The sequence below is a fragment of the Echiichthys vipera genome (assembly GCF_963691815.1).
Source record: "Echiichthys vipera genome assembly, chromosome: 1".
NCBI lineage: Eukaryota > Metazoa > Chordata > Actinopteri > Perciformes > Trachinidae > Echiichthys > Echiichthys vipera.
This window is the reverse complement of record NC_139826.1, coordinates 15,325,174-15,347,112: the sequence shown is the minus strand read 5'-3', so window position 1 is coordinate 15,347,112 and position 21,939 is coordinate 15,325,174. Positions and strand designations below refer to the sequence as shown.

Genomic DNA, 21,939 nt, shown 5'->3' with positions numbered 1-21,939 from the left:
TTAAAAGCATCATCTTCAGGCCATATACAGCATATTAACAAACAATGTGTAACATTTCAAACAAAATTAGCAGCACATGAAGAAACACCCCCATCAGGCACTGCCTACACAAACTATATAGGAAAAAAACACATCGCACTGACTTGACCATTCTCCCTTCAGCTGTTGTTGATATTCTTCACTCTTGAAGCAGTTTCCTCAGCTCCCCCTCCACGTTCTCCACAAATGCATGAAAGCTTGGATCCAGCAGGCAAACACGCACGATGGGCTCCAGGTCACCTAGTGCCAAAGAACTGTGGCGATATACTTGGGGCAGAGTCACAGTAGCCTCTCCCAACATGTGCTGTGGAAAGGCCAACAAATACTGTATTGAAATTAAAAGGAAGAAACTGTTAATTAAGCAGCTCATGTTCGTAACGTTCATAATTTTAAGGAAGGAAATTAGTGCAGCATCCTTTGCCTCATGCACCTTAGTTAAAGTCCCCCTCCACTCAAAAAAAAAAAGTTTTTCTTCTCTTTCTGTTCTCTAAAATGTCTGATATCGACTATTTTGTAGGGATGGGGAGGGAACCTTACTTGATACTTCCCCGTAAGCCAATTGCTGTCTAATATATGTAACACTATTTGATGGGGGGGACAACTTCGACACTCCACACTGGCAAAGAAACCTGAAACCTCCAGCTCAGAGCGGACTGTCAAAAAGAAAAGAAACAAAAGATGCTAACTACACTTCCATTCTGATATGCATGCTAGTTGCTGATTTTAGTGCGAAACATATTCCTCATCTGAGTCTGAATCTGACTGACACAGAAACTATAACTTGTGAGTGTGAGTGTATAAAGCATAGCAGAGTAGTTTTTAAATACTTTAACACATGTCTGGAGTGGGACTTTAAACTTGAAACAAAATTACTATAATTATGTTGCACATGGATGTTACATTTTGTTAGTTGTTAGCTATCACTTTTAACTGAATCACTACCTGAGTAAGACGCTTGATGGACAACGATCCTTGGACAACCTCAGGCTCAACTCCCACAGCCTTTCCCTGCCAAGTCTGCCGCACCACAAAAGAAGAAAAATGATTTGACGAAAACAGCATGACTCCACAAGGTTAAGAGGAGGCCAATCAATAACTTCATTACTAATTGAAACTTATCCGCCCCTCAAAGCCCTTTCATCTTTGCTGTGAACTCCTTCAGTGTGACTGTCCAATAAAGGTCACATTCATGCCCACAGCACAGTCCATTCCTTTCTTTGTCATTCATGTTAAATGTTGTGAGGTAGATGACTGGGTGTAAGTTTTACTCTGAATTTACTGCTAAACAACTGTATGCTCTGAATGTTTCAAAAGTAAATAAGAGGAAGCTATTGAAATAAAGCAGAATTGTATGATAAAGCACTAGCAATTTCATTCTCACAGGGTGACATTGGTAGAGTGTGAACTTCAACTGGTTAAATGCTTTGATGGCATGTTTTTATTGGTTTTTAGACTTTAGTTTGGTTGCTTGGGACAAAAATGTTTTCATAAATTAATAATTTGACTATTAAAGGCAATATAAGGAACTATTCTTTTCAGTGGCTTAAAGGGTATGCCCTTTTGTTGGTTGTATTTACTACATTCCTGTGTGTGTGTGTGTGTGTGTGTGTGTGTGTGTGTGTGTGTGTGTGTGTGTGTGTGTGTGTGTGTGTGTGTGTGTGTGTGTGTGTGTGTGTGTGTGTGTGTGTGTGTGTGTGTGTGTGTGTGTGTGTGCGCGTGCGTGCGTGCATTTGGTGTGGGACACCCTACACCATATATTGTATTGTGATTGGCTAATAATTCATGTACAGTATACTATATACTCTATATCAGTCCACCTACTGAAGCTGGAGTGTCACCTCTAAGAACAAGACAGTATTCTAAATAGCACCATCTAGTGAGGAAAATACAGTCACTGCTAGTTAAGCTGATCACATCATTGTAGCACAATACTGTCGATTATGCAATCAGTACCAACTATAAATTGTCAATTACGGCACTTTAAGTTACAATGATATAGTTTTTTTACAGCGTCTCATTTCTACCAAACATAGATGTTGCCAGGAAGACAACATCAGTAACTCTTTGATACTGTACAGCCATGAACTAGACACTCAGCTTCAAGTTGCCATCTATGTCATAAGCCTATTTTGGAGATTTCTATGGGCAACACTATTTAAACGTACAAATGATATGGGCATCAGTTCTGGCTACAATATTTAAACTGTATTTACTAAATTGTAAAGTGTGCAACCTGCGTCACTGTAGAGACCTCAGCAGGAGACTGATTGAGGGACAACGGGGCATCATCCTGGGCGGTGACAGGCATGTATGCCATCAGTTTTTCCATAGCACTTGAACACTCCTTTATAGCCTCTTCCCTGCTACTTCCATCAAACTGCATCCTCATCATGCGGCTCTCTCCCTACAGAAATCCACAAATGTATCAAGCATTATTTGTCAATCCAAACTGTGCCAATGTATGTTGCTTTAGTTAAATCAGCATCCCATTAAGGTATACACGGAGACATCCAAATGTACAGTATTGTTCAGGCAACTCATGTCTGATTATTACACTTTACAAGTTATCTGGGTAATAATTTCTTTATGAGAAAGCCGTGCATCCCAGCCCCTGAATCAACAGGACAAAAAACCTAATAATACAAACCAAGAGCATTAGTTTCCCCTTTCTATTTGTTATGGTGTTATACATATAATGATCCTGATCTTGCAAGGCAGTCAGGGTACTAGGATAGAACATAAGAAGATACTACCCATTGTGGGATTGCAGTGCACCTCATTGCTCACCTTCAGGGTAAAGCGAAACATCAGGTTGTCAGATTTCTGCCATATTTTGAGAAAATCAGATCCACAGAGCCAAGGGATTGTATCCTGAGATAAGACAAGAGAACACTCAGCAGCCAGGACAGGAAATAGGCTACATTAACACATGAATTACAAAAAAAAACCCAACATTTTTGTTAATTTTTAAGAATGTGAAATTGTCATCTTCTGTACTGCTCTAAGTAAAGTAGCTTGATTTCCACTTATTCATTCATTTAAATAACCGGATGAAATTAATTGACAACAGAGTGATTTACATTATTTAACCAAGCTGACTGGGAAAAAACATACCTAAAACTGTCTGCAGGGGTCTCTGTTTACTCAATAACCTCAGAGCCTCCGCTTTGAGCCTTATGATTAGCTTTTTTCACACAGAGAATCAAACAAGCAGATATATAAAACAATAGCATAATATTGTGACCAACTTATTTTGATACATGTGCTTTATAAATACATTTGTGTTGACAACAGGGCTTTGACAGGGCAAAAGGACTGCACCGGGACGTACTGTAGGTTCTCTACTATAATGTAGCACACACATCCATAGCACTATCATGCTTAGTAACTTAATAGTAAGTAATCATTAGCTCACCCAAGTGTCTCTGGTTTCATTGCAAACATATATATTGCTAGAAGTAAGAAACACTATTGTGAAAATAAACATATAATTTATATAATAAGGCAGACTTGTGAATTATGTGGATATGCTTGTATCCTCTGGGAAATAACTTGATTTGATTTGAATTTCATAATCCTTTATTAGGTCACCAACTGAAAAGTTTTTAATTAATTACAGGAAAATCTGAATACATGTGTGTAGAGAGCAAAAAAATGTAGATACTGTATGTTCATACCAGGCACGAGGGGTCACTAAATGGTTTGATGGGTATCTAAATCATGCAAATCATATTTTATGGCCTTCACACTCTTCAGCTCTCAACCCATTTGAAGACAGAGATTTTGGACGAGCGTATGAAACAGCACTCCGACCATCATCATCAAAACACCAAATGAGGGAATGTCTTTTCTAAGAATGGCGTTTTACAACCAATCACAGCAACAAGACAGTGGTGCTTACTCAGTAGAAAACAATGGCGGCCAGGTAACAAACATCTCAAATTACAGCTAAAGTACAAATGTGTCCTCAGACCTTACCATATATCCTATATGCCTAAGCTCTCTGTATTGGGAGTTCTTGAGCATTCACTGCCACAATCTATATTAGACCAGTCTATCATTCTCCATGAAGGCGCTCTGGAATCTGACCTGAATATCGGTCTGGCTCTGCACCCTGGTACAGTAAGACTGCTGTGTCACTTGCCATAACGACATTAATGAAACATTGAGTAGTCCCTCAAATTTCTGTTGTCTGCAGGAAGTTTCCTGTTTATGTCTAAAGGCCATAACAACTGGAAAAAGCCCCAGATGCAAGTTCAACTACTATTTTCCATGCTTACCCAGACTTTTACAATGTAACACAACTATAGATAAGGGTTACCCGTTTAATAAGTTGGCTTAACCACATTTTTTGTGGTGGCGACTTTGGTCATTTAATTCCCAGATTGTCCCCAACTGGTATGGGCCTACTTGTGGAATTGAGATATACAGTAGCTTACATTTCAATCTGCTGTGCCAAGGCTAGCAACAAACCATTGTTTGAACAGGACAACAAATGTCAAGTCTATGTTATATGAGGCATATAAAATTTAAATCAAATCAAGGCATGTAAACTCACACCCAACCTGACTACCACATAAAACATTTAATCAAAATCTTGACAATGGCTGAAGTGGGTTTTGGCTGTATGTAAGCCTAGAAAAAATCCTGATATTATTTAACTGATTTGGAACCTGTAACCAAAGGGTTTGGATAGACATTTGGCATGATCCAACCAAAAAAATCCAGACAAATGGTGTCAGATTTGAGCAGAAATATCAAATTCTTAAGTAGAATATTTCATATGGCCTTTATCAAAACCTTTTATCTGGAAAGCTGATTTCTGTTACAGTAAACATCCCAGAAAGTCTGCTGGGAGAATGGTGCATCATTCGGTGTAGGGTGTATTGAAAAATGTTACTACTTATACTGTCTTTAAAATAAAGATTATTCATTCCTTTATGTTCACAGATAAGTCTTGGTAAAAACAAAGCACACACATAAACACAAAAGCTACAATGTAGTGGTACATGATGCACGTACAATCTTTAAAGAGAGTGGCAAAGCAGTCAGATCCCATCCAGGAATGTCATCTTGGAGCATCATTACTAATATAATTCATATTCAATGTTCCCTTGATATGGGGGGTATGATTCAGGTCTACACAGTGTCAAGAACTGTTTTATTATCTGAGTCTAAACACAGTGTAGATGAAATGAGAGAATATTTGGACCAAGTCTTTCAACTTATAAATTCCTTGCAAGTTTCCAGAAGCGTGGACACGTGAGTTTGGCATCAATGTTTTGCAATATGCAACTGACAGAAAAAAACATTCAGGCACTAGTAAAAGAAACTGATAATCTTGCTTTCACACCTGACAAGTTTGGTAATGCTTTAAACAGAGGCCCGGGTTCCTACACCAACACATTACAAAAAGAAAAGAAAGTAAAAGGAGCCGGTATGCCGGTATGTATGTATGGATTTTGACTCTACTGTGTAATTGGCAAAGCAGCTCTGACGTAACCACGCAATGCGTGCAGGCAAAACAAGAAAATGATCTGGCCCGCCAGGGAATATTTTCTGGCCCTTTGAGTAGAAGCCTTTGTGGAAAAGTAACTCATGGCCGTAGTGGCCAATGTTAACTGCTGTCCTCTCTCGCATCTCAGCGCAACTGTCTTCTGTCGTTAAATACTGTCGTGCTGGTAGACTTGTATGGTAGGCCACCCAATTCAAATACACGTGAATTCTAACACCTTACCACATGCACAACGCGCTAACAACATGTAGTCGCATAATTTCTTCATGCGTTGTCAACGTGTTGTTAACGCGTTGTTAACTCGTTGTTAACGGGTTGTTAACGTGTTGTTAACGTGTTGTTAATGTGTTGTTAACGTGTTAAATCCATGGTTAAATCACCACCACAATATGTCTTTCTACTTTGGAAAAATGAAAGGTTGACACAGAAAACTGGCAATTCATTAGTGAATGGACAGAGAAGTATTTGTTTAACCGTCACTGTGGAGCCTGTGTGTTGACTCTACAATGAGCGTATCGGTGTGAAGCAAAAATCTTAAGTAACTAGTAACTTAATTTATCGGATAAATATAGGAGTAAAAAGTAGAATATTTCCCACTGAATCGTAGTGGAGTAGAAGTATAAAGAAGCATGAAAAAAAAGTAAAAACAAGAGCCTCAAACTAATAACTGTATAGTAATTCAAAAGCATTTATATAGAAATTTATACTCACAAACCCCCGGCTGAGCACCGCGGTGGTGGAGTTTACCCCGGTGGACGAGAGGGTCGCCTCCTTACGCCTGCGGGGGGTAGGGGGAAAACTCTGACTGTTGTTTGTGCATATGCACCGAACAGCAGTTCAGAGTATTTGGCCTTCTTGGAGACCCTGAATGGAGTCCTGCATGGGGCTCCAGTAGGGGACTCCATAGTTCTGCTGGGAGACTTCAAGGCCCACGTGGGCAGTGATGGAGACACTTGGAGAGGCGTGATTGGGAGGAACGGCCTCCCTGATCTAAATCTGAGCGGTCATCTGTTATTAGACTTCTGTGCTAGTCATGGATTGTCTATAACGAACACGATGTTCAAACATAAGGATGCTCATAAGTGTACGTGGTACCAGAGTGCCCTAGGCAAAAGGTCGATTTTGTAATCGTATCATCTGATCTGAGACCTAATGTTTTGGACACTCGAGTTAAGAGCTGGGCAGAGCTGTCAACTGAAGGGCTGCCGCCTCTGCTGTGTCAGAGGCAAAGCAGCGAGTGTGGGAGAAGTTCGGAGAAGTCATGGAGAAGGACTTTTGGGCGTCACCAAGGTGCTTCTGGAAAACCATTCAACCTCAGGAGGGGGAAATCATCCAAGCTGCTGTGGACGTTGGTGACCTCAGCTGATGAGGTAATCGGGCAGTGGAAGGAGCACTTTGAGGAACTCATTAATCCGACTAATACGCCCTCTTTTGTAGAGGCAGAGCTGGAGGATGATAGGGAATCATGGTCAATATTTCTGGCGGAAGTCACTGAGGTAGTCAAACAACTCCACAGTGGCAAAGCCCCAGGGATTGATGAGATTCGTCCTGAAATGCTGAAAGCTTTGGGTTTGGAGGGGCTGTCTTGGTTGACACGTCTCTTCAACACTGCTTGGAAGTCTGGGACAGTGCCAAGGTAGTGGCAGACCGGGGTGGTGGTTCCCCTATTTAAAAAGGGGGACCAGAGGGTGTGCCAATTACAGGGGTATCGCACTACTCAGCCTCCCTGGTAAAGTCTACTCCAAGGTGCTGGAAAGGAGGGTTCGTCCTATAGTCGAAGCTCAGATTGAAGAGGAACAATGTGGATTCCGTCCTGGACGTGGAGCAACGGACCAGCTCTTCACTCTCGCAAGGATCCTGAGGGGGCCTGGGAGTATGCCCATCCAGTCCACATCTGCTTTGTGGATCTGGAGAAGGCATATGACCAGGTCCCCCGGGAGATACTGTGGGAGGTGCTGCGGGAGTATGGGGTGAGGGGGTCACTTCTATGGGCCATCCAATCTCTTTACACCCAAAGCGAGAGCTGTGTCCGGATCCTCGGCAGTAAGTCAGATTCCTTCCCGGTGGGGGTTGGCCTCAGCCAGGGGTACGCTTTGTCACCAATCCTGTTTGTGATTTTCATGGACAGGATATCGAGGCGTTGTCGTGGTGGGGAGGGGTTGCAGTTTGTCGGGCTGAGCATCTCGTCTCTGCTTTTTTGCAGATGATGTGGTCCTGATGGCATTGTCGGTCAGTGACCTTTAGCACTCACTGGATCGTTCCGCAGCCGAGTGTGAAACAGCTGGGATGAGGATCAGCACCTCTAAATCAGGAAACTGGTGGATTGCCTACTCCAGGAAGGGAATGAGTCCTTACCCCAAGTGATGGAGTTCAAGTACCTCGGGATCTTGTTCACGAGTGAGGGGACGACGGAGCGTGAGTTTGGCCGGAGAATTAGAACAGCGAGGGCGGTATTGCAGTCGCTCTACCGCACCGTCGTGACGAAAAGAGAGCTGAGCCGGAAGGCAAAGCTCTCCATCTACCGGTCAATTATCGTTCCTACCCTCACCTATGGTCATGACCGAAATAACTAATTTGCGGGTACAAGCAGCCGAAAAGGGTTTTCTCAGGATGGTGGCTGGAGTCTCCCTTAGAGATAGGGTGAGAAGTTCAGCCATCCGTGAGGAACTCGGAGTAGAGCCGCTGCTCCTTTGCGCTGAAAGGAGGCAGTTGAGGTGGTTAGGGCATCTAGTAAGGATGCCCCCTGGGCGCCTCCCTAGGGAGGTGTTCCAGGCACGTCCAGTTGGGAGGAGGCCTCGGGGAAGACCCAGGACTAGGTGGAGAGATAATATCTCCACACTGGCCTGGGAATGCCTCAGGATCCCCAAATTAAAGCTGGTTAATGTGGCCCGGGAAAGGGAAGTTTGGGGTCCCCTGCTAGAGCTGCTGCCTCAACGACCCAACCCTGGATAAGCGGTTGAAGATGAGATGAGATGAGAGACAAGATTGAAGTCCATCTTGAAGGAGACTTTATATATAATTTTGTAAACAACGTTTGAATATAATATACTTATGATATTTTGTACTACAGTATTTTGAATCTACAATCTACAGTTACAGATCTTTCAGAATACATTTACAGTATAGTATTACAGAATACAGTATTTTTTTTGCATGTTTCTTTCTTTTCTCCTAAAGGGTAGGAGAGCCAGTTAATTTGAAAGATTGTAAGATTATACAGTGAACTGAAATTTAATTACCGACATTGTGAATCAAATGTTTGGTTTTAAATCACATTAAATGTTTTATACATCTTTAAAAGTTAGTTAAAAGAACAGACCTTCCTACAACCAACAAGCACTGCTGCATCTAAACATACAGTGTACCAGGATGGAAAATAAGGCTTAACCTTGAGGTGTTCTGTGCAAATCATGGGGGGGAATGCATGGAAAACAAAAACAACAGAGATTCTTACCAAGCTTTCCTGTCCTTGCAATACCAGTAAGTATCCAGATTCCACAATTGTGAGGAAAATTTCAGGTTTATTGTCATTTGCTTCAAATACCTGGTGAAGAGAAGACAATATTAGCCTGTGCAAAGTTATACTAATAACTAGTAATTTATTTTCCTGATGAGTTCATGATGGTAGGCACTAGCACTGTTTGGTTCAAAAGCCATCCATCCCAGTCTTAAGACTGAACATACAGCTCCAACTTGCCATCTAGAATTAGATGCTGTTAATATAATACAATATTACAATCCTTAAAAGTACAATTTCAAAATGTGTTAGAGATCACAACAGAATCCCCAAATCTCTGTAGTCCCAATTTACAGCTGAAAACTCAAATAGACAGGAAGTTGAAGGTTATGATAACTGAATTCCATTTAGCCTCGGTTTATTTTCAGGGTTTTGTGCATGTTGGCTTACTGTCACACTGTCCTTGCTTAATTCTATTAGTAACATCTGTGCTTTTGCTACTATAACAAGTCAGAATACCCAGTGTTTAAAGTCCTATGCTGCTACTGATACATTAGCTTCACATTATTTTGATTAGCTACTGTATATTCCATCTATTGCTAGAGATCTGTTTTTGAGCCTTGGAAGTGCATGTGAGTTGTTTTTTTCTCGTATCAATCACCATGCAAGTACCAAAACAGAATATAAAACAGGACTGGGAATCACTGCAAAACTGTGTCAAAGAAAGGTCCTATCATCATTCAACATGAATTATCTCCATCATAAAGTTGAAAGGTCGTTCTAAATTCCTTTTTACAGCTTCCCAAATGAAAGCTTTATGCAGTAAAAGCTGCTTTTCTGGCTGTTGCACAGGCAAAATAAGCATTCAGTTCATTAATTTGAGTTCTAACAACATGGTAGGGATGTTTTTATTATATTATATATATATTATTATATATTTTTAAGAAATGCAGAAGGAAAGACAGACTAATCAAACCACCACTTAAAATGGTTACTTGGGCAGCCAAATCCAACTTCCCAAGACTTTGCTCGTTTTAACTTTGTACTCAACCTGAGATAATTTGGGGCAGTAGACATGAATTAGAGACTTCTTTTAAATTGATGGAGCCTGATTGTGGTTTTGTTTACAGTAAATGTATTGATTTAAGGTATTGATGCCATCTGTTTATCAACAGTCTTTAGTAAGAATGGGTACCGAGTGCATATAAAAAAGTACCGGTAGCCAATTGGGTCAGTACTGGAGTACCGATAAGCTTCAGGACAAGCGGCACCGCGATCAGTATTTCAGTTTTTTCTTTTCTTCTCCTCCTGTGGTGTTAATGGCAAATGGAAAGCATATCTGTTGCTTGTCATTTTCACCGTCCCCTAATGATGACGAAGCTGCAGACGCTCGAGGATGACGCTGCAAACCTGTGTGTACAGAATGCGTTATTTTATCCAACCCGTGTTCCGCCTAGTCTCGCCTTACTGTTTACAACTGCACTATGGCGATTGGCGGATTGCTGGGACGAGTGGCTGGCTAGTTTGCTCGCAAGCAACAAAGATTTACCTGCGACAATGACCCAAACATACAGACTAAACTGGGTTTTTGCAACAGGCCTTAAATAGGTTTAATTATGCTGCGAAAACGACCTGTTTAACATGGGAGTCAATGAGAAATTGTTCTATAATAAAACCTGCCCCTAGTGGACACTCACAAACTGCATTTTTTGGCTCTTCCTTATCGGATGAACCTAATATGCACTGTGGTAAGGGCTTTGTGACATGGTGACATAAACCTAATATGAGTCCACCTTTACACACCAGGCGCATCTTTTTCGTGCCAATAATTTGTACTTTAATATATTTTCTCTTATGAATACTTTCACACAAACAGTGAATATTACAGGATCAAGGTCGATTTTACGAGGCTTCCGCATCGTGAATAAAGACATCAAACAATCAATCAATGAATCAGTAGCTCGGTTTTAGCTTTTCCTGCTTAGGCTTCCTCACTGTGTACAGAAATCACAGGAGGAGACGCGTTTATTTTGTCCGTCACTGCACTCCAGCAGAAACAGGCAAGTAACTGCACACACGCCTGAGTTGGTGTGAATATTCAAACATTTTATGTTGCACATTCGCATCGCCGCAGATGTCAGTAGCGCCGCTATAATACTGTCCTTCTCCGCTCTTTGACAACTGTTGTCTGTGTTCTGTTTACTGTGTTTCATGTTAGTTCACGAGTTGAGGTCTTGAATAAGTCGAGCCACCTTAAATGTCAAAATGACAACAAATCAATCGTCTTAGATTATTATGGAAATACATTTAAAACAGCAGTTTAACGTGTTAAAAAAAATATTTCTGCGGTTTTGAAAAGTTATCCCCGATTCATGGTGTCAGTAAATCAACGTTACAAACAAAAATACAACTGTGTGACGAAGTTGGGTCGTTGATGACGCACCTCAGAGACAGACTGGGACATCGTGTATCCTATCTAAGCGGTAGGTCTAACGTTAAACACTATTAACAAAATGTGAAGTGTCTGAATTCATATGTGTGCACACAATAATGTTGTAACAAGCCAATACATATTTGCTACCGCCATGGTGGTTAAATTAAGGGCGGCTAGTGCCAGACTACACAATCTTATATTAGCTAGCTCACTTTAACGTTATCATGATGCAGCTCAATAACTTCGCAGTAATGTCCGTTACCTTCCAGGGCTTTCCCCCTGTGGAGCCTGGGACGAAACGCCCGTAGCGTTTCAACCTCCATGCCTGACAGGTGGCCATTCCCAGTGAGTTCGGTCGAGATAGTTCTGGCTAACCAACTGGCTAACCAACAATGATGTGCTAGCGAGAGAGAGGCAGCCAGGTTCCTTTGGCGCGTTGGGCGCCCCGTGTCTCAGTGGTTAGAGTAGGTGCCCCATACAAAGGGGCCAACTGTCATCGCCGCAGTGGCGCGGGTTTGATTCCGGCTCTTTGCTGCATGTCGCTGCAAAATTACAGCTACATTGTCCTGGAAAAGCGCACACGTTTTACCCAGAATATGCTGCAAAATTAATTAATTAAGTACCCAGCCATTGATCGATGCGTAGTTATACCGTATGTCCCTCGTTAAAAGTATTTACAGAGCTAACAGTCCTTGTTATTTATTCGTTACACAAATACAAGCAAATAGCTATTTTATACAGGGAAGTATGAAAACACTGCCTGTTGACTGTATGTTAGGCCTATATTAAGAAGTTGAGGCCTGAACGGTGGTGAGGTGATTAGCACTGGCGCCTCACAGCAAGAGGGTTCTTGGATTGTATCCGGGCTGGGGCCCTTTCGTGTGCATGTTCTCCCGGTGTTTGCGTGGGTTCTCTCCAGGTTCTCCGGCTTCCTCCCACAGTCCAAAGACATGCTGTGTTAGATTAATTGATGACTCTAAATTGCCTGTAGGTGTGGGTGTGAATGGTTGTCTGTCTCTGTTTGTCTCTATGTGCCCTGTGATAGACTGGTGTCCTGTCCAGGGTGTACCCCGCCTCACGCCAGATGTCAGCTGGGATCTGCTCGAGCTACCCGCGAACCCGTAGGGACAAACGGTTGAAGATGGAAGGATGGATGGATGGGGCCTGAATGCTACTGTGACAAGTTTTGCGGTTCGTGGTAGTGTGAGGAATGCTCGAATACATTTTATGGACACCATATATCCTCAGATAGATTACCTTGACTGCAGAGGGTAACAGTACATTTGGCCATATTTTAGTACAAAGGTTTGATCGTTTCAATCTGCTCCCGGTTGTTAGAGTTAGAAATTCTGCATTAAAGCTGTTAATAATAACTCAACGTTTCCTGTATCTTTTTAAAAAATAAAAGCCATCTACCGTTTCATTGGAAGCAAACGCTTAATTTCTTAACAAGGCTTTTATTGTGAAACGTGTGGAAAATGCATTGATTTGTGACGTGTGTACTTTAAGCCCAGTTCAGACCAAAGAATCTCGGCGAGATGAGTTGAAACTTGCAACTACTTGCAATGTGCAGGTCTGCAACATTCTGAAGCCTGCCAGTTTACACCAGTGAGATAAGGGAAAAAAGGTGTATCATTACTATTGGTACTACAAAATAGGCTACAGTGGCCAGCTGGTGGCTGAGTGGTTAGAGCAGTCGCCCCATGTAAAGAAGCTGAAGGTCCTCAAGGCAGAGGCCGCGGGTTCGACTTTGACCTGCGCCCCCTTGCTGCATGTCTCCCCTTCTCTCTCTCACCCCGTTTCATGTCTGTCCTAGCTAATAAATGCTTGAAACGAAAAAATCTAAAAAAAAAATAGGCTACAGCTCGGCAGAGACATTAACACACATACCCACAGTGACTGAAATCGGACAATAACGCCTTAAACCACTCCAGAACCAGAAAATAGGATGACTATATTGTTGAATAAATTAAAAGCTATTACAATATGCTTAGTTAGCATGCACATAAAGTTATTGCCACTAGGAGTTTTTCCACCCCAGTTTTTTTCCTTGGCCTGTACTGTATTTGGCCATCATTTGAAACCATGCTTTATTTGACTCCTGGTAATAAACTGAGGAAAATAAGGTGATACAAATAGGCTACCTAACCCTATGGCTTTATACACAAGTAGTTTATATGTGACCAAATGCACAGCCACTTTTACCTGACAATACAGGCGTATTCTGTGCATGTTCTAGCACAATGTCTATACATTATATTATAAAATATGTATGAATGTATATGTATGGTATTGCACACTAAGTGTCGAACACATGATAACAGGTGGTTGTATATTGATGGGAGATTATAACCCCTGGGGAGGTCTGTTCTTTCCCCACCATATAATAATAAAATGTCTGGTGTGATTTGGTCAGCTATAGGTCTACTAGCCATACTACCTTATAGTCCTAGTTTATGCCTCTTAGAGATCACCTTGTATGACACATAACCAATATTTAAAGTTACCAGGTTTTGCGGTGATATTTTTCTTGCTTTGTACAAAACAAGTAATCATCTGCCATATTTTTTGGTTTCAAGAATTTGGGGAAACAATTCAATATTTTTGTTTCCAGCTAGAGAAGTCTACTTTTTTTTCATACAGTATCTTCCATATGCAATATACTTATACGGTATATCAAACGTTGATACTTTATATCCTAGGATGATGTCAGCCTAACATGAAATATCAATACATTCACACACAAGACAATGAAGTGGTGGAATCCTTTACAATTAAACCTGTGCTCTCTGGTGGACAAACTGGTGACTCTGTTTCTAAAAGTTACCTCAAAAACTATAGGCATTTCAGTTCTGCAATTTCTTGAGACGTATTGTCCAATATATACACACATATCTATGTCTTATCTTTTTGATGTTACTGCTATTCATGTATATTATTATTTTGTTTTGTTATTGTAACAGTCCTGAAATGTTTTTGTTTCCAGCTCAACTAAAGCACGTTGTACCTTTGTTTGGAAAAATAATTTATAAATAAAGTTGATGATGATGATGATGATGATGATGATGATGATGATGATGAAAGCAGTTCGCTTGATAGCCTCTGATCTCCCCTCTGTATGTTTTTCTTACCAGCTAGTAACTTGACCTAACAAGAGAGGCAGAGCCCAGGTAGGACATATACAATCTTTAAAAAGTACACCTTTTATTTTAATAATTGTGTCCAAGACATGTACTGAGTAGGGCATTTTACTCTTAAAAATGAAACTTGTCAGTGCTCTTTAAACTTAAATGGCATCACTGTTAATAAATGATGATGATTATTGGTCACTACAAATCATTACGGTTGATATCACATAATTGTGCTTCTGTAAGAGAGATGTATATTGTGAATTACAAATCCATCACTAGAAAAAAAAAATACAATGCAAGCATGTAGCCCACTTATTTATTGCCATTTGAGAGACCACTTGCATACGAACAGCAGCAGAGAGTCTGTTTAATAAAACACCTTTTTGCCAATTTATAAGACTATTACAGCATGAAATGTTGTCATGTGCGCAAATTACGCAGCGGATCAGACTAGAACTACTCCGAATAGAGATGACATGCTTCTTGGTTGTTGTTTTTTTCAAAGTGAAGAACACAGCAGGATGGGTTTGCATTGCCTATCTGTAGCCTTAACTTAGGAGAACAGGGGAGCTTTTTTTAAGAATGGGAAGAGCATTCCCCTTTAAAGAAGGTGGGCTGAGCTTATTTGCAGTTCTCGCTCCTATGGCAACCCAATAGATCAGCATCATGAATATTCACACTTCGCCAAAACGCACCATGACTATGGATCAGTGATGTCAGCGGTCCCTGAAATGATCTACTGTATTTTTGCATGATTGTGTCGCGTTGTTTGATGGCAGCTGGCAAGACATCTGGTGAAAAGAGCATCCTTCGTCGTGCCTGACCTTTCCCTCGTCTCCATATCACCGTCCTTCGGCACGTCCCTCACATGTCACGCTAAGGTGACTTTCAAGCAGTTTTTTCCACTTTTGCGCACAATGTCGGAACGGCAAAAAGATGTACACTGGGTACGAATTGGCCAAGCGGACCGCCCAGGCTGCGCGTGAGGACATATGCAAACTGTCAGGTAGTCTAATTATGAGAAAGAGTATCTCTCATCTCTTCCAGTAGAGCCACGACGGTCCATGTCATGTGTAGCGGGCTTGCAGGGATTCAGATTAGCTCCAGACTGATCGCTCTCACAAACAGAAAGGGAGCGTGGGGCTGGTAGTGGGCATTAATCGTTACTATACAGCCTAACAATCTGGATTTATTTTTATTTTATTTTTTCCGCTAAGTCTCAATGTCATAATGGATAGGTTGCACTCCTCCATGCGTAAAAGGCTCTACAGTTTGCCACAGCACATTGGACAGAAAGCATCTATAATGGGCGAAGGAGAAGACGCAGACAAGGACACCCGGAGGAAGAGTCTCAGGATGAAGCCTCTGCCGTCACCGACCTCTGGGGGAAGCTGCAAAGGGATCGGGGAGACCAAAAGTGGGGAGTCTGTGATCATGGAGACGGACATAGGGAAACACATGAAGACCAGCTCAAATGGAGATTGCCGTAGATTTCGAGGCAGCCTCTCGTCCATCACAAGTCGCCATGTGCACGACTCTGACTCGGCGGAGGGGAAGCGCCTCATTACCGAGGGGGATGTCACCCCGAGCGAGGAGAGCCCCCCTGGAACCATCGGCGATGGGCCGCCGGATCAAGACGCGCAAGGGGCCAGCGGTGGCGATGGTAACCAAAAAGATTCCCCAGACCAGCAGTCAGGGTTTATAAAGTTAGACGGCACTGATCAAATTATGCCGGACGACGAGAGATTATATCAAGCCGGGTTCATACACAGACAGTTTGGAGCAATGCTTCAACCAGGGGTAAACAAGTTCTCCCTGAGGATGTTTGGAAGTGAAAAGGCTGTTGAACGGGAACAAGAGCGGGTTAAATCCGCCGGATTTTGGATAATTCACCCATACAGTGATTTCAGGTAAATTCAATCACCTTAATACTCTTTATGCTTTCCAAACAAGAGAATGATTAAAATGAAGCGGGTCCAGCTGTTTTTCTCAGTGTGTTTATCATTTTTAAGTGAATTCATCAGCTCAAGAGCAGCCCGTTCATTGTTTTATTCATCTTCACCTTAATTAGGCTACTTATCTTGGGCATTCACTTGATGGTGATATTTTATCAAAGCTTGGCATGGCTTTACTGCTTTATTCAAATCATTAGAATTATATTTGTTGGTTTCAGGGTATGGATATAATAGTAAGGATACCTAAATGCACTGTGTTGTGTTGTAGAACAACCTTTGCTAATTAGACCAATTTACCTATCTTGGATAGATGCTATCCAAATGGATGCATAATTAAATCCCTTTAGTGGTTTCTTCTGTATTTGAGAGAACTTGTGCTCAGAGGACATCATTTATCATTGATTAGGGCTAGTTTTGAGGCCTTAACCTAACATTGTCTTTGCTTACATATTGATTTTCTTATCCTTGTTTCATACATGTTTTTTTGACTAATATCAGGGTTAATTCATTTTATTTGAAATAGTACTGATAAACAGTTAAAGTTCCAACTGCAGTTCTTTGTTAGAATGTTTTACATTCAATAGTGTTGTCTACTCCAGTGACAAACTGTATCTGGAAAACTAAATTGACAAAGCCCATGAACACTCTTTTGTTGGCCTACAGATTCTTCTCTGCTGTTAGTGCCCTTGAGTTTGTTATTGGCCTTATGCATCTGCATGGAGGCTCCTGCTAAGCAAGACTAGATTGGTTGAATTAAAGTGAGCTGTTCATATACACTAGGTTTTGATAGAAAAGTGTTCACATGATTTGCTTTCTTATACCTATCCAATTAAATTAAATTTTAACAGAATCTATTCTATCTAATCTATTTCGACTACTTCATAGCTTGTATTATAAGTAGGTAATGAACCATAGCTTTTAAAATTCAACACATTTTCCTCTGGTTTAATAATTCAAGTGTTTCATTACAAGCTGTGTCAGTTTTTGCATTTAGTTCACATATGCACTTACACATACTGTAGTTCTCCTTGTCTGTGACATGTCTGTGACATTGAATGTTGTCTAGCCTGCCTGGTGTTTGATTGGCTATGATGGTATAATGGCACATTATATAGAACTTGCCATTAAACTCACTTACCGCTAAAGTGTTTTCTGCCTCAAGAACAAGATATCTGACATTGAATTGTAGTGCGAGTTGCTCACAGGCCCGGGGTAACAGTGGAAAAGGCTAAATGAGCCTCTTCCTAGAATAGAAAACAAACACATTTATCTGCCCGTTTAGAGAATGGACAACTGTGGTGTCTAACACAAGTGATGTTACATTTCAGATTGACTGTGACTGTGCTGGAAATTATTTTTTAATTGAACTGTTGCTGTGTATTTGAGAGAGATATATGTACATTTGCATTAAAGGAAAATGCTTTTTTGTAACATTACACTTCAGCCAACCTTACATTTGATTCAGGCACATCCAGACCCAGAGGATGAGCTGTGTTGTTTAGTGTTTCCAATCTGTGATTGGTTTATTCTGCATTAAGATATCTGCTTGTCTCCATATATTATTTTGCCATTGTAAAAGCTCAGGAGGCATGTATTAGACAGTTTGCCATTTTTTATTATGTTCCTCCCAGCTGGTTGCATTTGCACTGACCCCCTCTGCTCTCTTACTCACTGTGTTTAATGTCATGAGGAAGGGTGATTTGGGGATACTGTCCTAATACTGAAAGGTCAGAGATTTGGCACCAGTCATCATCAGTTGAAGTGTCTTTGAGCAAGATGCTGAAACAGGGGCTCAACACTAGAGTGTGGCTCAGGACCCATATTTCTGTCCTAACCCGATCCTGAGTAGTAACCGAGCCCAACCTGAACCCTACAGGCATACTGTGTTTTATGGCTAAACCTGATCCAAGCAGTTAATATAGGCTGAAGCACTTAGTTTGCGATACAAAATATTTACATGGATTTTATGTTGCTTTCATGCATTGTCATATAGACTAAACAACAAGATCCAGAACAATAAGTAGTCCAACATAATCCTTAGGTCCATCATTTTTATTTAGTTAACACGATATTTTCACTAAAAAGAACTTTAAGCACCATGTCAAGTAGGCCGAACCAGAACATCACTTGTGAATATTTGTCGAAACCCGGCGTACACTCACACACCCTCATATGGTCTCCACACTACTCCACACTCCACTTGAAAGTAATGGACGCGTGACTCTTCCAGTGAAATGTCCCAAAATAAAATGAAAATGCACTGAGAGAGAAGTGCTCTAAAAATGAGGTTTGCCACCTACTTGTTCGGGGTTGAGACTGAATACTTTATATTACCATCAAACGTTTGGCCGATCTGAAAACAGTTTGCCTGTGCTTCAGTCACTTCAACTTTACTTAATCATTCAACTCTGAAGAAGAATACAGAGCATACATAAACTCCTTAATTCACAAATAGATTAGAGGATAATGGGCTTTTACCGAAAGGTGTCAATATCGATGACACCTTTTTATCCTTATTATAATGCTTCAAATAATATGTGAAACCCATCTCTGTGTGAGATGGAGAAAAAAAGTACATGTTATTGAGTTATATTAGCATGTTGAGATTAGATACAGCTAGTATTTTATTTTTAATGAACTGAAGGAGAAACGTGATATTTGGACGCCTACTCCCTCCAAAATTAGTATCAGACAGGCAGGACAAGATGACTGTAATTAAAGTCCATAAGGGGATGAGGGGGACCTTTTAATGGGCCCAGAGAAGAGAAGGGTCTCTGCGACTAAAAGTTTTATTCCCATGTCTGCATCAAAGCTTTGGCTTTATAAGCTCAAATTAGAGTGTCACTAGGAATCACATAGTCATCACTGCGCCGAAATTCAGCAAAATCTCCACTTGTGAAGTATTGTATAACGCTAAGATGCAAGGGAGGAGCAATATCTTGCAAGGGAAAAGGACAGATTAAAAATGGCATCATAATCCAATCTACAGCCTCATTTCCAGATGCAAAGCTGAACAGCCTCCTCTGATTTAGAACAAGCATCTCCCAGTGAGCAGATGTGGCCAGTTAACCGGAGAGAGACATCCTCAACCTGAAAAAAAGGAGAGTAGCGCTCTTACAAAAAGAAGGATTCATAAGGAGTCTTTTAAATAAGGATGATTATCACTTTCCTTAAGCAAATGCTAACCATGAACTATCTTTGGGTCTTTGAAAGGATTGTTAAACAATACATATGATTTGGGTTGAGATTACTGCCCCCTTTGCACTGATCCTCACTGGATGCTTCTTGTGGATATCTGCCCTCTCTGATATCTCACTTGTCGCTGTCATGAATATGACTTTATGTTTGTTGTATAAAAGATGCTGTACCGTGAACTGTGCTGAGACCCATCAATGCTGCATGTCCTTGGTCGTAAATAGAGATTGATAAAAGTCATATATAAAGTGGATAGCCCCTTTTGAAGATAATAGAATATTTGATTGACAAAATGATACCATTCTCACACAATGGATCCTCTATCTGGGCATGATGACAACCAGGGGATTTTTTTTCTTACCTGTTTCCATAGAGCCCTTTAGGTGGATTCTATCAATGCATCAGTATTGTGCAGCGTGCTAAACAAATGATGCGGCACAATATCAGAATGCAGCCCTCTGATCGTCAAGTGCCTTTTATTTATCTTGTGATTCAGAGCCCAGAGGACACATCTGTTGGAAAGTCTTCCACATTTCCCTGGAGAGATAGAAAAGAAGGTGTTGCACATTAGAACTTTTTTTGTTGCTGTTGCACTGAATGCTCTATTAATTCCCCATTTTCCCTTTAGAACCGCGTTGCCAACACTATCAGAGAGGGGGGGTTGGCTGTCCTGCAGTTTCTGTCAATCAGTTAAATCCCTTTGCAACAGTCAGGCGAATCCTTCCACCCCCTCTGCAAAGTCCGTTTTTTCTACAGCCTTTTATTTCTCCTGCACATCCAGCTTTGTTTCCCCAGAAGACACTTACCTAGACAGTGGCAAAAATAAATCCTCTGAAAAGACAACTTACAACTTGTGCTATTTTTTTTTGTAAAGAATACATTAAAGAAAAGTAGAGCGGATGTAGTTAACAATGTGCACATTAGGGCTGTGATATAGTCAAAGGTAAAGTAACTTTTAGGGCAAAGTGTTGACTAAATGAAAAATTGCACTGTTTCTGGAAGTGTTAATGTTACCTATAATGGCACCACACAATGGCATGGCTGTGTTGACTTTTGCACGTTTGCATAACTAGGAGACTAAAATTTTAAGGAAAAGTTCAGTTTTCTCTATAAGAACAAAACAACAATGACAACTGTGCTACCTGGACTTAGACTGATCTTGTATTGTGTTGGGGGATCCTGGGAAAATAAATCCCATGGTTATTATTTCTTTGAATTTTGAGATATTTGAATACTGCACATATTCTGCACCTTCACTTTACAGTCCTTATCAAGCATTAGCAGCTACTATTGGCTACAGGCTTTCTGTTGAACATACAGTACTCTTACTGTATCAAGGTATGCATGTGTCTGTGTGTATTATGTTTCTGAGTGTAGGGGATCAGATTTAATACTGGTTGATTACGGTTGATTTGAGAGTATGTTCTGCTATTGATTTGTTTGGGTCTTGTGGGGCCTCTAGCTTGACATCTGTGAATTTATTGTAAAATGAGATGAAAAAACCTACACGGCTGCAGCAAAGGTGATTCCCCTTCTTGGCAGGAGTCGTAGTCTGGGTGAGAGTTACACAAAGGTCAAGGTAAGGTGCTGGAGATGCAGTAGAGGAATGTATAGCCTGGACATTTTGATCCACAATGAAACAGTTTTTGACAGTGTTTCAGTGAAGAAAGTCTTGAATGATGATTGCAAGATCCACACAAGATCAACATATTTTAAATAAAATATGCATGAATTGAGTCCAGACTGTAGTGTTAGCTTGAGCCCTTATGGACCATGTTTTCTTACATACTTTACTGCAGTGCTCATCTCCTTGGGAAGGTGTGGGGGGAAAGTGTTTTGACACTACATAGGATGAATGGCACTCTATTCCTTTCAGTCTCCATTAAATAATTCCTCCTTTAATTTAGTGAGGGTAAAACATGGGGATTACAGATGGTTCTGGCTGGGCCTGAAAGTGGGGTAATCAAAATCAGCTGCTGTGCTCATCCACGGATATTAGGAGCCAAGAGATTATTACAGCACAATTTATTTAATGGAGGGAGCCCAGGGATGATGTGCGGGCCGGTGGGTGGAAGGTTGCCTGTCATAGTGGCAGAATGATTGAACGGTACCGCGTGACCTCGCCAGGCACACTTTTGTGGCAGTGTGAAATAAGGACAAAAGATCACAACTGTAACCCCCCCACACACACACACACACACACACACAAACAT

At 41.1% G+C, this 21,939-nt stretch overlaps 2 protein-coding genes across 2 annotated transcripts in view; one reads left to right on the top strand and one right to left on the bottom strand.

The window, feature by feature from the left end:
• Positions 1 to 178: 178 nt before the first annotated feature.
• Positions 179 to 11,785, bottom strand: rec114 (REC114 meiotic recombination protein; the record flags this gene model as incomplete). Its single annotated transcript, XM_083919750.1, has 6 exons — positions 179 to 343; positions 982 to 1,056; positions 2,273 to 2,443; positions 2,827 to 2,910; positions 9,009 to 9,098; positions 11,708 to 11,785. The coding sequence occupies 6 exons, from the start codon at positions 11,783 to 11,785 to the stop codon at positions 179 to 181; spliced, it is 663 nt and encodes a 220-aa protein (XP_083775876.1).
• Positions 11,786 to 15,806: 4,021 nt separating this feature from the next.
• hcn4 (hyperpolarization activated cyclic nucleotide-gated potassium channel 4) overlaps positions 15,807 to 21,939 on the top strand; it is a gene marked incomplete at both ends in the record, with an annotated part of 70,313 nt that continues 64,180 nt past the window's right edge. Inside the window, one exon of the mRNA XM_083919412.1 lies at positions 15,807 to 16,486. Within this exon, the coding sequence (XP_083775538.1) occupies positions 15,807 to 16,486 (680 nt within the window). The remainder of the gene's footprint in view (positions 16,487 to 21,939) is intronic.